The sequence below is a fragment of the Artemia franciscana genome, chromosome 14 (genome assembly GCF_032884065.1).
Source record: "Artemia franciscana chromosome 14, ASM3288406v1, whole genome shotgun sequence".
Classification (NCBI taxonomy): Eukaryota; Metazoa; Arthropoda; class Branchiopoda; order Anostraca; family Artemiidae; genus Artemia; species Artemia franciscana.
Window position 1 is genome coordinate 28,643,742 of NC_088876.1, and position 16,257 is coordinate 28,659,998.

General features: G+C 31.3%; 2 protein-coding genes across 3 annotated transcripts in view; both read right to left on the reverse strand.

Annotated features, from left to right (window-relative positions):
• The window catches only part of LOC136035538 (S phase cyclin A-associated protein in the endoplasmic reticulum-like), a 598,516-nt gene that overhangs the window by 288,716 nt on the left and 293,543 nt on the right, over positions 1 to 16,257 (reverse strand). The window lies entirely within an intron of this gene.
• LOC136035772 (uncharacterized) overlaps positions 1 to 16,257 on the reverse strand; it is a 97,437-nt gene that overhangs the window by 28,334 nt on the left and 52,846 nt on the right. The window contains 4 exon segments of the mRNA XM_065717743.1: positions 7,743 to 7,906; positions 11,962 to 12,086; positions 13,244 to 13,371; positions 15,964 to 16,137. Coding sequence (XP_065573815.1) covers positions 7,743 to 7,906; positions 11,962 to 12,086; positions 13,244 to 13,371; positions 15,964 to 16,137 — 591 coding nt within the window.

The window sequence follows — 16,257 nt, forward strand, 5'->3', positions numbered from 1 at the left end:
ATAAATGACGACCAGGACATAAGTAAAAAAAAACTAAAAAAACTAAAAAAAGGTAAAAACTACAAAAAAACTAAAAACTAATAAAAAAACTAAAAAGCTAAAAAAAAAAACTAAAAAGAAAAAAGAAAAAAAAACTAAAAAAAGAAAAAAAAAGTAAAAACCAAAAAAAAACTAAAAAGAAAAAAAGGGGAAAAATACAAAAATTTATTTCATCATACCATTTCAAAAACGAATGTATATACAGACCGGAACATCGGGATACAAATGACGACCGGGACACAGGGAATGTAAATGACGACTGGGACACAGGGACACGACTACAACGGGGACGCCGGGGGGCAAAGGGGGATATATAAATGACGACGGGGACATAGGGAATGTTCGATTAGCAATCACCATCAACAAAGCTCAAGGGCAATCATTAGAATCATGAGGTATAACTAAAAAAACTAAAAAACTAAAACCTAAAATGAAAGACCATTTCAAAAACGAATGTATATACAGACTGGGACACCGGGACACAAATGACGACCAGGACACCGGGACACAAGGAATATAAATGACACCCAGGACCCTCAAAGAGAAATCACAGACTGGGACAACGGGACACAAATGACGACCGGGACACAGGGAATATAAATGACGACCGGGACACAGGGACACAACTAAAACAGGGACGCCGGGGGGCACAGGGGGATATATAAATGACGACGGCGACACAAGGAATCGTCGATTAGCAATCACCATCAACAAAGCTCAAGGGCAATCATTAGAATCATGAGGTATAGATCTGAATACGGATTGTTTTCCCATGGACCATTATATGTTGCATGTTCAAGAGTCGGTAAACCTGACAATCTATTTATATGCACAGACAATACATATACATATATATATATATATATATACATATATATATATATATATATATATATATATATACATATATATATATATATATATATATATATATATATATATATATATATATATATATATATATATATATATATATATATATATATATATATATATATATATATATATATATATATACGTAAGTCGTTACACGCCATATTAGTTACGCGTCATTGTAATTGTGTCCCTGTGTACCACCTATGAATATAGATAGATTTATATATGTGTTTTGAACTACGTAAAACTTGCGAATATACACCATTCTTGGCTTTCCCATTGTCTGTGCATATACAAAGCCTTATGTATTTATAATGACGTCATTCGCAAACGCTCTTTTTACAAACAAACAAACATGCATACACACAACTCGTTTTTATATAGATAGATAGATACAATACAAATTAACTGCGTAAAACTTGCGAATATACAACATTCTTCGCTGTCCAATTGTCGCTGCATATAAATAGATTGTCAGGTTTACCGAACCTCGAACATGCAACGTACAATTGTCCAAGGGAAAAACAATCAGTTTTATGATCTATACCACATTTTTCTAATGATTGACCTTGAGCTTCGTTGATGGTGATTGCAAATGCTAATCGAATTGGGAATTGCAATCTTTTGAATTGAAAAGGCAGATCCGTTGGAATCGTGGGAATGCGAGGAATGAGAACAGCCTCACCCTCAAAAGGCCCTGTCAAGATTATGGCCTCTATTATGTTTTCCATTGTTTTTTTTTTTACGGCAAGTCGCGTGCCATTGCAAAGCTTTGGTGGGTTTATGTTACGTAACAATATTATTGGTACGCCTATTTTTAGTTGTAGCACGTGTGGTGGAAACCCTGAAAGATCCACGGAATTTAAAAATTCAGATGGATAATTAACCGCCTCATTTGGTTCCAAAACTGTGTCGACTGACTTGTAAAGGACTGCCTGGTCTCGAATCTTGGTCAAAACAATATTGTTGATTTCGTGGACGTCTATATTTTTGGGTGCAAGAATCGCTCTTTCACTTAGCCATTTACTATGTTTATAATTGTTTAGAATATTCGGAAATACTTTTTCAATCAATTCATTTTTGGGCGTCACTAAATTACAGAATTCAGCAGGTAGTTGTATACGTCCTGAAATTGAGTCTACTGGGAGCTTTCCGTTTCCAATTGCCAGCAATTGATCTGAAAATGTTTGACCAGTCATCGTTTTGCAATCGGACACGCATATTTGTAGTTAATTTTAATGTCTTTACGTGTGCCCATAAATTAGAATTTTTCAGGCAAGCATTCATTTTGTCTGCAGGGGTTGATCTAGGTATTATAGGTAATGTTTGCCTGAAATCTCCCGTAAGCAATATTAATGTGCTGCCAAGAAATTTCGCAACGTGCATTCAATTCAGAATTTCTATCACTGATGAAGTACAATTGTAAAAAATTTATGATTCTCGCCTGAGAATGGTAGAAGGGACCCTGCTCTATGATAAATTTGCCCGTTTACTTTGAAAGTCGACAGAAATTGATCTGGATTTTCGATTTAGGCACCAAACAACGTCATTTGGAAACATGAGTTATATTTTCTGATTTTTGATAAAAAACGCTTAAATTCAGACGTAGTTCCAGTAAGCAAAGTCTTCAATGGCTCTGGCGGTGCAGCCAGTTGAGGAAGCTTAACTTTTCCTGAGGCGCAACACATTCCCATTGTTTCACCATTAAATTTCAAGGCCTTGCAGTAGGGACAAATTTTAGACATAGTCCCGATTTGAACACATCTACTATAATCATCGACTGGGCTGTACCTGAATGCCATGCGATAATTTTCACGTTGCTCTTGTGATTCCTCGGCACGCTTTCTTTTGGCATGATCTCTTGAAGCCGCAAGCCTGTTTTCACGTTGCTCTTGTGATTCCTCGGTGCGCCTTCTTTTTTCACTTTCTCTTTTAGCAGCAAGTCTGGTTTCGCGTTGCTCTGGTAGTTCCTCGACACGCCTTCGTTGACGGAAATTGCACATTTCTAATCTGGCATTATCTCTTGAAGCCGCAAGCCTGTTTTCACGTTGCTCTTGTGATTCCTCGGCATACTTTCTGTTCTTACTTTCTCTATCAGCCGCAAGCCTGTTTTCTTGCTGTTCTTGTGATTCCTCAGCACGCTTTCTTTTCTTACTTTCTCTATCAGCAGCAAGTTTTTTGGCATAGACTCTTTGAGCAGCTTCCTCGGCTGTTGCCATTGTAGGTTCTTCAGTCATTTTACCATTAAACATTTTTCCGTCCACGATCTTCTTACAATTAAAAATTTGTCTTTGAACGAATTTCTTAAATACCTTTAATGACGTCATCGTCATAACAAACATGACGACAACTAACTTTATGCCAACATGACGACATGACGTCACTCGACAGACATAATACACATACAACTTATTTATATATATACTAGCTGTTGGGGTGGCGCTTCGCGCCACCCCAACACCTAGTTGGAGGGGGCGCTTCGCGCCCCCCCCAAGCCCCCCCGCGCGCGTAAGTCGTTACGCGCCATAATAGTTACGCGCCATTGTAGTTGTGTCCCTATGTCCCACCTGTGAATATAGATATATATATATATATATATATATATATATATATATATATATATATATATATATATATGGTTTTAACTACGTAAAACTTGCGAATATACAACATTCTTTGCTGTCCCATTGTCTTTGCATATAAATAGATTGTCAGGTTTACCGACTCTTGAACATGCAACATATAATGGTCCATGGGAAAACAATCTGTATTCAGATCTATACCTCATGATTCTAATGATTGCCTTTGAGCTTTGTTGATGGTGATTGCTAATCGACCATTCCCTGTCCCGGTGTCCCGGTCGTCATTTACATCCCCCTGTTTCCCCCGGTGTCCCCGTTGTAGTTGTGTCCCTGTGTCCCGGTCGTCATTTATATTCCCTGTGTCCCGGTCGTCATTTGTATCCCGGTCTGTATATACATTCGTTTTTTAGTTTTGTTTTTCTCCTTTATTTTTTTCCTTTTTTTTTTCTTTTTTAGCTTATTTAGATTTTTAGATTTTTTAGTTTTTTTTATTAGTTTTTAGTTTTTTTTTCTTTTTAGTTTTTTTGTCCCGGTCGTCATTTATATCCCCCTGTTTCCCCCGGTGTCCACGTTGTAGTTGTGTCCCTGTGTCCCGGTCGTCATTTATATTCCCTGTGTCCCGGTCGTCATTTGTATCCCGGTGTACCGGTCTGTATATACATTCGTTTTTTAGTTTTGTTTTTCTCCTTTATTTTTTTCCTTTTTTTTTCTCTTTTAGTTTATTTAGATTTTTAGATTTTTTAGTTTTTTTATTAGTTTTTAGTTTTTTTTTCTTTTTAGTTTTTTTGTAGTTTTTACCTTCTTTTTAGTTTTGTTAATTTTTTTTTTACTTATGTCCTGGTCGTCATTTATACTCCCTGTGTCCCGGTGCTTTGTTGATTGCTAATCGAACATTCCTTTTGTCCTGGTCGCTTTCTCTTTGAGTGTCGTCATTTATTTTTTTTCTTTTTTAGTTCTTTTAGTTTTTACCTTTTTTAGTTTTTTTAGTTTTTTAGATGAAATTTTTTTTTAGTTTTTTCCTTTTTTTCTTTTTAGTTTTTTATTGGTTTTTACCTTTATGTTAGCTTATTTTTCAGTTTTTTCCTTTTTTTTTATTTATTTTTTATTTTTTATTTTTTTTAGTTTTTTACCTTTTTTTAGTTTTTAAAGTTTTTTTAGTTTTTTTAGTTTTTTAGCTTTTTTATTTTTAGTTTTTTTAGTTTTTTTAGTTTTTTAGCTTTTTTACTTTTTTTATTAGTTTTTAGTTTTTTTTTGTAGTTTTTGCCTTTTTTTAGTTTTTTCAGTTTTTTTTTAGTTTTTTATTGGTTTTTACCTTTATTTTAGCTTATTTTTCAGTTTTTTCCTTTTTTTTTAGTTTTTTTTAGTTTTTAGTTTTTTTCGTTTTTTACCTTTTTTTTAGTTTTTTTAGTTTTTTAGCTTTTTTATTTTTTTTATTAGTTTTTAGTTTTTTTTGTAGTTTTTGCCTTTTTTTAGTTTTTTTAGTTTTTTAGCTTTTTTATTAGTTTTTAGTTTTTTTTTGTAGTTTTTGCCTTTTTTTAGTTTTTTTAGTTTTTTAGCTTTTTTATTTTTTTTATTAGTTTTTAGTTTTTTTTGTAGTTTTTGCCTTTTTTAGTTTTTTCAGTTTTGACGTCACCTGATCCAGTTTTTTCAGGTGACGTCACCTGACACATCCACAGACAGACAACTTATTTTTATATAGATAGATAGATAGATATATATATATATATATATATATATATATATATATATATATATATATATATATACTAGCTGTTGGGGTGGCGCTTCGCGCCACCCCAACACCTAGTTGGTGGGGGCGCTTCGCGCCCCCCCCAAGCCCCCCCGCGCGCGTAAGTCGTTACGCGCCATAATAGTTACGCGCCATTGTAGTTGTGTCCCTATGTCCCACCTGTGAATATAGATAGATATATATATATATATATATATATATATATATATATATATATATATATATATATATATATATATATATATATATATATATATATATATATATATATATATATATATATGGTTTTAACTACGTAAAACTTGCGAATATACAACATTCTTTGCTGTCCCATTGTCTTTGCATATAAATAGATTGTCAGGTTTACCGACTCTTGAACATGCTACATATAATGGTCCATGGGAAAACAATCTGTATTCAGATCTATACCTCATGATTCTAATGATTGCCCTTGAGCTTTGTTGATGGTGATTGCTAATCGACCATTCCCTGTCCCGGTCGTCATTTATATCCCCCTGTTTCCCCCGGTGTCCCCGTTGTAGTTGTGTCCCTGTGTCCCGGTCGTCATTTATATTCCCTGTGTCCCGGTCGTCATTTGTATCCCGGTGTCCCGGTCTGTATATACATTCGTTTTTTAGTTTTGTTTTTCTCCTTTATTTTTTTCCTTTTTTTTTCTTTTTTAGTTTATTTAGATTTTTAGATTTTTTAGTTTTTTTATTAGTTTTTATTTTTTTTTTCTTTTTAGTTTTTTTGTAGTTTTTACCTTCTTTTTAGTTTTGTTAGTTTTTTTTTTTACTTATGTCCTGGTCGTCATTTATACTCCCTGTGTCCCGGTGCTTTGTTGATTGCTAATCGAACATTCCTTTTGTCTCGTCATTTATTTTTTTCTTTTTTAGTTCTTTTAGTTTTTACCTTTTTTAGTTTTTTTTTAGTTTTTTAGATGAAAATTTTTCTTAGTTTTTTCCTTTTTTTCTTTTTAGTTTTTTATTGGTTTTTACCTTTATTTTAGCTTATTTTTCAGTTTTTTCCTTTTTTTTATTTTTTTTTTATTTTTTATTTTTTTTAGTTTTTTACCTTTTTTTAGTTTTTTTTATTTTTTTTAGTTTTTTAGCTTTTTTACTTTTTTTATTAGTTTTTAGTTTTTTTTGTAGTTTTTGCCTTTTTTTAGTTTTTTCAGTTTTTTTTTTAGTTTTTTATTGGTTTTTACCTTTATTTTAGCTTATTTTTCAGTTTTTTCCTTTTTTTTAGTTTTTTTTAGTTTTTAGTTTTTTTAGTTTTTTACCTTTTTTTAGTTTTTTTAGTTTTTTTAGTTTTTTAGCTTTTTTATTTTTTTTATTAGTTTTTAGTTTTTTTTGTAGTTTTTGCCTTTTTTTAGTTTTTTTAGTTTTTTAGCTTTTTTATTAGTTTTTAGTTTTTTTTTGTAGTTTTTGCCTTTTTTTAGTTTTTTTCTTTTTAGTTTTTTTGTAGTTTTTACTTTCTTTTTAGTTTTGTTAGTTTTTTTTTTACTTATGTCCTGGTCGTCATTTATACTCCCTGTGTCCCGGTGCTTTGTTGATTGCTAATCGAACATTCCTTTTGTCCTGGTCGCTTTCTCTTTGAGTGTCGTCATTTATTTTTTTCTTTTTTAGTTCTTTTAGTTTTTACCTTTTTTAGTTTTTTTTTAGTTTTTTAGATGAAAATTTTTTTTAGTTTTTTCCTTTTTTTCTTTTTAGTTTTTTATTGGTTTTTACCTTTATTTTAGCTTATTTTTCAGTTTTTTCCTTTTTTTAGTTTTTTTTATTTTTTATTTTTTTTTAGTTTTTTACCTTTTTTTAGTTTTTTTTAGTTTTTGTAGTTTTTTAGCTTTTTTACTTTTTTTATTAGTTTTTAGTTTTTTTGTAGTTTTTGCCTTTTTTTAGTTTTTTCAGTTTTTTTTTTAGTTTTTTATTGGTTTTTACCTTTATTTTAGCTTATTTTTCAGTTTTTTCCTTTTTTTTAGTTTTTTTTAGTTTTTAGTTTTTTTAGTTTTTTACCTTTTTTTAGTTTTTTAGCTTTTTTATTTTTTTTATTAGTTTTTAGTTTTTTGTAGTTTTTGCCTTTTTTTAGTTTTTTTAGTTTTTTAGCTTTTTTATTAGTTTTTAGTTTTTTTTGTAGTTTTTGCCTTTTTTTAGTTTTTTTAGTTTTTTAGCTTTTTTATTTTTTTTATTAGTTTTTAGTCTTTTTTGTAGTTTTTGCCTTTTTTTAGTTTTTTCAGTTTTGACGTCACCTGATCCAGTTTTTTCAGGTGACGTCACCTGATCCACACATCCACAGACAGACAGACAACTTATTTTTATATATATAGATATATATATATATATATATATATATATATATATATATATGTATATATATATATATATATATATATATATATATATATATATATATATATATATATATATATATATATATGTATGTATATATATATATATTTATTTAGATATTTATAGAGGATATAGAGGTAAACAAAATACCTTCAAGACAATCTTCCTTTCCATAGTTTCCAACTCTTTCATAGAAGTCGAAATCGCTACTCGTTTCAAAATACGCTGGGTTTCCAACATCAAGATCAGTGCTATCACGATCACTCAGCTCGCAATTATCACGGTCCACTCCAGGGTTCCCGTAAGAAAGACGACTAGAAAATATTTTTTCAGGGTGATTGTTGCATAAAAGAAAAATCAAACAAAATCTCAAAATAAGCCAATTGATAGGTTTAGTACATTCATTCATAAAAATGGAAAAGTCTGCCATTTTTTCGACAAAGCGTTGTTTCAAACAAGTAAAACTTAACTCAAAGTGTTGCCAAAAAATGGTCACCGTTGTAGCAATTAATCCACTTGAGAGTGATAACAATCAGCTTTGACAGAAGATGAATGGCTAAAAATAACCATTTAAAAGTCATTTTGCTCATTTCTTAAAAGCAAGAAAATGATCTTTGAAATTTCAAGACAACTATTTAATATATAATAACTATATTGATAACTATAACATTTACAACTAAATATAACTATATACTAAATAACAATTATAACTAAAAAAAAATAATGGTATTAGTATTCACGACTACTATGATACAAAAAAACGATTTGGTAATAGATTGCCACAAATTTGAAGGAAATTTGTTATACTAACTGTAGTTTCATAAAAATTAATTAAAAAAAAACTTTCCGAGAAAGAAGTTCTAAAGAAAAGTAAGCGTCATATTAAGCTGAAAATCAGAAGAAATAAAAACCTACAATAACTGAAACTCAAAACGAGCAGAAATTACTAATATAGAATAAATGAAACCATAAACGATCAGAAATTAAATAAACAATCATAGCAAAAAAAGCATACAATAGGTACTAATATAATGGAATAAATAAATCTTAAAACGAGTAAAGCTTAAGTTGAATATGCTAATTAAGCTTAAAACGAGAAAAAAAATTTGCCATTGAGGCATAAATGAAACTCGAAACGAACAGAAATTAAAGAAACAATCATATCAAACAAACAAGCAACAGTTACTGATATAAATCAGTAAAAAACTTAAAACGAGTGAAACTTAAATTGAATATTCAAATCCAGCTTGAAACTAACAAAAATCTCAACAAAGAAGAGTTTGGGTTTCGTCTCCTTCTTTCACTATAAAGGATGGTCATCCTTTACGCTGATTAAATAAAAAAAACAAGTTTTTTTTAACTCAAAGTAAGGAGCAACATTAAAACTTAAAACGAACAGAAATTACTCCGTGTATGAAAGGAGCTGCTTCGTCATCAACGCCCCGCTCTTTACGCTAAAGTTTGACTCTTTCTCTCAACTCTTCTTTTTAAAACAGTAAAGAAGAGAATTTCATTTGTGTTTTATTCTCAAAGTACCAAGGACGCCAAAATAAAAACATTTTTGAGTCTTAGAATCATCTTCGGCGGTTTTACCTATCGCGGTTTTCAAAGATTCGTCTTCAGCTACAAGATTTTTCTTTTGGTTGTTTTAAAAATTAAGAATTTTTTAGGGCAGCACACATCTCTATCGGGTTGTTATGACTGAACCGCGACAGTAAACAGGCACAGCTATTTAGTTAAATTTAATAATGCTTTCCATCGTTAAAAATTTAAACATTAATTATTTGTTGATTTCAAAAGACAGCGAGACCTTCAAAGGAAAGCTACACCCTCTTAAGCTGTTCGGTGCCATATATTCTTAGTCGATTTTTTGCTGAGGCATTTTTTTTTTTTTTTAATATGGCGCTCCCTACTACCAAAACTGCCTATCAGATTTCCTTTTAACTGTCTTGAGTACATTATATATATATATATATATATGCGTTGAAGACTATTCTTTACGGAAGCCTAGTTGTCTTGGCAAATACACCTTTCCTGATTTCGCTCAGGTCATCAAAATTTTTTCTCCAATAAACAAAAAAAAAAAAAAAAAAAATTAAGAAAATCAAGTCCCGGAGATTTCAGATTACAGCACGCAAACGCAACGTTGTCGTATGTACCTTTTCCACTTCAAATGACTTTTATTCAACAAAATTCTTTTTGGTAAATTTGTACTTTTTGATGTAAATTTTATACTTTTTGATAAATTTAAGTTTAAACTTTGACAACAAAATATATTTTAGTGAATATACAGAAATGAAAAAATAAAGCATGAAATTAATAAAGACTCATTTCTGATAGGAAGTCTTTCTAGCTCGCCTTTTTTATTAAGTAATTTACTAGGTTGCAGCTACTGCTGCAACCACGATTACATTATTTTCATAAAGCAACTGAGCCTACAAGACCGAAGAGTCCCACAAGATCATTAGCTAAAAGGATTGCAACCCTTCGTCAACTATAATTTACATATTAGTATTTAAGACATATTTCAGATGATAAACGGTGAGAAATAATCTAGTCTATACTCTTTTAGGATTATGCATATCTAACTCCTGAAAAAAAAATCTATCTTATGTTTTTATTCATGTCAGACACAATAAAACAAACCTCGATGCATAAAAATTGCCAAAAGTTCAAGCTTCGAAATTAATGCTGCACAACAAGGCCTATTTTTCACCTGATCTACCGCAATGACTACCAGAATCAGGATCATTTTGTTAATAAAACAAAAATCAAATTCCATTTTTTTTTCTTACATGCAAAATAAACAAATATACAGCTCATTATTGGTTAAGAAAAGCGACGCTAAAAGCACAAAAAAAAAATTCATTTGATAGCCTGTCCACCATTTGAGTGGCACCAAGCGACAGGCCTTTCGTCTACAGTTAGATACAATAATAGCCATAGACAATAGCGAGATTCACTGATCAATTCTTTTGCCTCTTAACTTCCAGCGGCATCAATTCCCGAAAACCTAGGGGGGGGGGGGGTGTATTTTTATCTTCTAGGGGAGGAGGGCCAAATTTATTTTTTTTTTCAATGAAAATAACAAAAAGGGCATTTTCAATGGAAATGCCCTTTAAATACGGTATTTTATCTAAAATCTAGGCAAAGGGGGAATCCTACCTTTTCAATTAAGCCACCGGTACCTCTGCTTGAACTTCTTTGAGCTATGAATCCTATCTAGCCGCATATTCATAAGTTACATAAAAGCAATTAGATGATCCTAGTGTTAGACATTACGAGTTTAGGTCGAATTACTGGGGTTTCTCATACATTACTGTTATTTTTTGGGCACTAGTGAAAACTTTGGCAGTCCAATTTGCGATTATTAACCCTGCCCCAAAAGGAAACCGTGTAATCGCAAACAAAATTAAACCTGGATGAAGCTTTAGTCGCTTTTTCAGCGCCAGCAACGACACTTTAGTTGTATTACCACAACCACCAACGAGCTTATAATAGTCCTACTGTAGACATCAGAAAGCACTATTCTAGCTGTCTTTTCGGGTTGGATACACCTGAAACAGCCAATACGTATGAAAAAGTACCACAGTCCTTTAGTTATGTATGACCTACGACAAAATCGACTTTCTATGGAGCAGAAATGATCTGGCATAAGAGTCTCATTGCACCTTAACCAGTTTCATGGGGACCAGTTTCACCTTAACCAGGGAGGTTACAGAATGGAGGTTAGCACCCTTTTTCGGGGAGGTTTGCACCCTTTCTCTTGTTCTTTATCTCTCTCTAAATTTTAAAGAATTGGGGGTACTAACAGGGTAAAAGCAAAAGTACCCAAAAAATACCTGTAGGGAATTTAATGACAATTAAAATCCGTCCAACAGTTGTGCTTTGTTTTATAACTTAAAACTTGGTTTGGCTTATGGAGGAGGAAGGGGATAAATTATGAAGTTTAAGAAGTATGGTTGAAGATCGACAACCTTAGAAAGCAGTTTTTTCTTGCGAAAGTCAAATATTAGCAAAATCTATAAATCAAATACGCAGCCTAAATGCAGAAGGGTTTAAACTAAATGCATTTATTTATAAGTAAATCTTGACTAATCAGTCTTAAGGTTGGTCTTTATCGGGTACCAAGAATCCCTTCCCTTTACCTTCCAGGATTATTCTTCATTGGGGTTAACCGAAGAAACAAGGTATGTGAGGAAAATTATTGAGCTCAAAGAAGCCATAATAAAGGAGGTCAGTTGTAATATTCTAATAGGTTCTGAATGTTAATATGAGGGTAAACAAACAAAGAAATTTTTCTGGTGATTTCAATTTCACCTTTTTTTCTTTTTTTTGGTCATCCTAATCTTTAGCTAGTTTCACTTACTTGTAATTGAAAGACCGACAACCAAAGTCCCGTGCTTCTGAGCATTCTCTTTCGCATTGGAACAGAGAACTGGCTTGGAAGTATCGTTTTATATACGGCCGACGGATCCGAAGTCGAGAACCAATCTACAATAAAAACAAAAAAGCTGAAAAGAATAGTGTATACAATCTTCCCCGTTTATCTTTTAGAAAGTTTATAATATTTCGATTAAAAATGCCTTGCAGACAACTTCCCTAAGGGTCTATATCAGTTCACAGCAAAAGACGAACAACGTCTCAACTTCCGTAAGGGAAGCCATCTATGCTTTTGCCATCTATAAAGATCTATAAGATTATTTACAGCATGATAGAAAAATAGAGAAAATATGATAGAGAAAACAAAATAAAAACAAAATGAATGATTTGAAAAATCTGAGAAGTTAAATGGTATTTGTGCCCACCAATCAGCGCTTGGACGCCATATATATTAGATGTTTTTAGCTTAAGTTTGTCTTAAGAATCAAAACGGTTACTGTTATACTTTGTGAAAAATGATATGAAATTTCTAAACTTTGACAATGTTAGGTCATTAAAGAGGTCAGAATACTAGGGCATACGACGTGTAAACAACTTATCTAATATTGATATTGAAATACTGATATTGACAAGAAATATTTATTATTTATTCACTATCCACAATCAAAATATTAGCGGAATTCAGTGGAAACAGAATATATACACATATATCATGTATTATATACAGGTATATATTACATAGAATGGGTAGCCAGAATGTGTAGATGGGTAGCCAGACAACCCCTCTTCAGGTGATATCTTGCATGCGTCCTTAATAAGAAAAACAATTCTCTGAAAAATCATATTTTTTCCTCTCCTAAGACGTGGATGATGACTGGAATAGCTTATCATGATACAGAAAACGAGGTTTATCAAAGAATTTTCTTCAACTTTTTTTCAATGCACTTTAATCACGAAATTTATCAAAATTTTGAGAAATGTGTCTATAAATATATAAAATAAAGTGCACATTTTTCTCGACGGTCTATGAACTAATTAAACAGCTAAAGTATTCAAACTAGAACCTAATATATTAAGAAAATAATCTTAGGAACCTGAGAACTATTTAAGAGTGTTAAAATTTAAAAATTTCCACTGGAAAGGAAATCCAGAATATCAGCATGGAGCTACCCGCGTGGGTGATATCAATCTTAAGAAATAAGGAATGAAATAAGAACAAATTTGACTCGATGAAATGAAAAGAATTGGCTCGATGAGGAAATACTGACCTGTCTGTACCCATCATCTTTGTCACCACAAACACTGGACTGAAACGGTTTACCATTTCCAAAGGGAGGAAATGGGTTGGATGACGAACCAGTTCCTCCAGGGTATTGATCATCATACGGATTCTGTCCTGAAAATTAAAAGAGACCCACCATAATTAATAATGTTACTTTAAAAGTTACCTTTCAAAGAAAATTAGAAAATAATCAGATACGAATCTTTAGGCCTTTATATAAAAATCCAGTTGTATAAACTTAATTCCACTAGTGATGCGTTTAAATCCCCAGACAAAAAGAAAAAACTAAAATATCCCCCTCTCTTCTAGAAGTTTAAACAAAATAGAAAGACAAAATAGACAATATAAATAAATCAGGTTGCTATGCATCTTAAAGCTCCAGAATAAAATTACCCTCCCCATCTCCCCTTTTCTAAAAATTTATATGCATCCTATAACTTTCTAAAAAAAAAGAAGAAAATTCTAGGAAACATAGACAAGATAGAAAGACGTAAATTATAGAAAAGAGAATATTATAGAACCATAGAAAATAGAAAGCAGAAATAAATGTACAGCTTGCAATGTTTCCAAAAGCTGCAGAACAAGAGATTGAACTAACTTTGAGAATGTCAGGCCAGATTTACAAAGTAAACCTGGCAGCAACAAATCGGTTCTTAAAAGCGGTTCTTCCATGAAAAAACGTCTTTAGATCTACAGAAAATCTTAATAGAAGTGAACATTTTTTTTCCTGTCCATATAAAGCTATTTTCTACCCCCATATGTAAAACCTAGTTTTTATTTTAATTATATATATATTTTTCTATTCCGTATTACCACAATTATCTATGTGTTTTTTTATACGGTTACTCCCGTTGCTTGAAAGAGAAGGTGAGCACAGTGGCGAACTCGGAAAATAATTAAAGGGGGGGAGGCTGACCAGGGATCCCTGGACCAACCAACGGATTTTTTTTTTAATTCATTAGAAAAAACGGGATTTCAAAGTATTGCTGCAAGTTTTTTCTAGCTCTTTGAATGTAAGTTTTGAGTAGAGACTAAGGAATGAATGATAAAACCGAAATGATTATATAATAAATACCCCCACCCGTGAGTAGGCGCCTGGGTAGGCACCCTCCTTAAGTTCCCCAAAGACCATTGGTTTTCAATGTAGCTTTGATAATTTTAAGCAGTTAATAACTTTTATTATTAATTGTTATTATTTATTTTATTCAAATTTGTATTATTATTTTATCATTATTATATATTATTATTTTAGTATTTGTTTCAACTTTTGTAAATTTGAAACAATTAACGACTTAATAACATAGGCCACGAATTACGATTTTTCTCACGTCTCATTACTATCATGGTAGTATTTAACCTAATGTAAGGATTGGTAAAGTTTTCTTTTCTGTCTGTAATTCGAAATAATTAAGATATTAGAAAACATTAAAAGGTTTTTAATGGTACCAATGAATCAAGTGTACTCAAATTTGATGAATGTCAGTTGATATTGTCATTGCATTTAATTATTTTCGAGAGAAGAATTCCAGTATTCTTTTAATTGAATTATCTATGACACAATAAAATGTTTCCAGAAATAGCTTACATAAAGCCTTTTATGAAGTTTTCTAATGCCGTCATTACAACGTTTGCTTTTTTTAAAAGAAAGTCAAACTTTTTTTTGAAAAAAAGTCAGAACACAGTCAGTTTCAGGTTCAATCCCAGATGAAATCCTTTTTTTATTTCGTAAAAATTTTGCTTGCGCGGTAGGAAATGACGGGAAGTCGCATAAACCATGTCAAGACCATGTAAGTTACTGATAATACAAGACTGTGCAATACTAACAACAATTGTGCAGCCACTATTTACCATAAGCCAAGTAAAAATCATGCTTGCTAAGTAACTCCTTCCATTACAAAGCCAAAACTACAGAGAAAAGCATGAAGATAATCAAATGTTCAAAAGAAGAAAGAGAAAGAAATAAGTAAAGCACTCAGGAAATGGAATTCAAGGCCTTACTTTCCTGGTGGCAAAACAAACTGTGCAACAAGTTGCAGGCAAGGTCAATGGAAGTATCAATATATTAATGATATATTGACATATTATGTATTATAAATTAATATATTACGATATATTGCGATATGTATATATTACGATGCATTACGATATATTGATAAATTTCCTGGTGGCAAAAGAAGTTCTGCAACAAGTTACAGACAAAGTAAATGGAAATTTCAATATATTAATGATATATTGACATATTATGAATTATAAATTGATTTATTACGATTTATTGCGATATCTATATATTACGATACATTACGATATATTGATATATTTCCTGGTGGCAAAAGAAGCTGTGCAACAAGTTGCAGACAAAGTAAATGGAAGTTTCATAATATTAATGATATATATATATATATATATATATATATATATATATATATATATATATATATATATATATATATATATATATATATATATACATATATATATATATATATACATATATATTATGTAGTATAAATTGATATATTACGAAGTTTTATTATGTGTTAATATAATGGATATTAAAGTTGAAATATGTTTAATTTCTAGTAGTCTATTTCCTTCTCTGTTTCTTCCTTTGAAATAAGCCGCAATGCATTCTACTGCTTAAACCAATACCATTACATCTCTACTCCCCAAACTAATTTCTACATTTGAACTATTCTACGTTAAAACCTTGATTTCCAATGGGTAATATCGAAGGAACTCCTGGGGGTTTATATACCCCAGGAATTATTTGTGGCAGCGTCACAGTTCTTGTGGTCGACAGTGGACGATACTCAAGCTCTGTTGCCACAGTCTTTTCACTTGTATCTATAGTATCATTCACACTTCCGTCGTAAGCAGGATCTATTGCAAAATAAGACAAAAGTATTTTAAAAAACGTAAATTTTATTGCTTAAACCTTTCTTTCTTTCAGAGTCGATATCCTAACACCTGTATACTTCAAATGTTTGAGCCTGACTTATA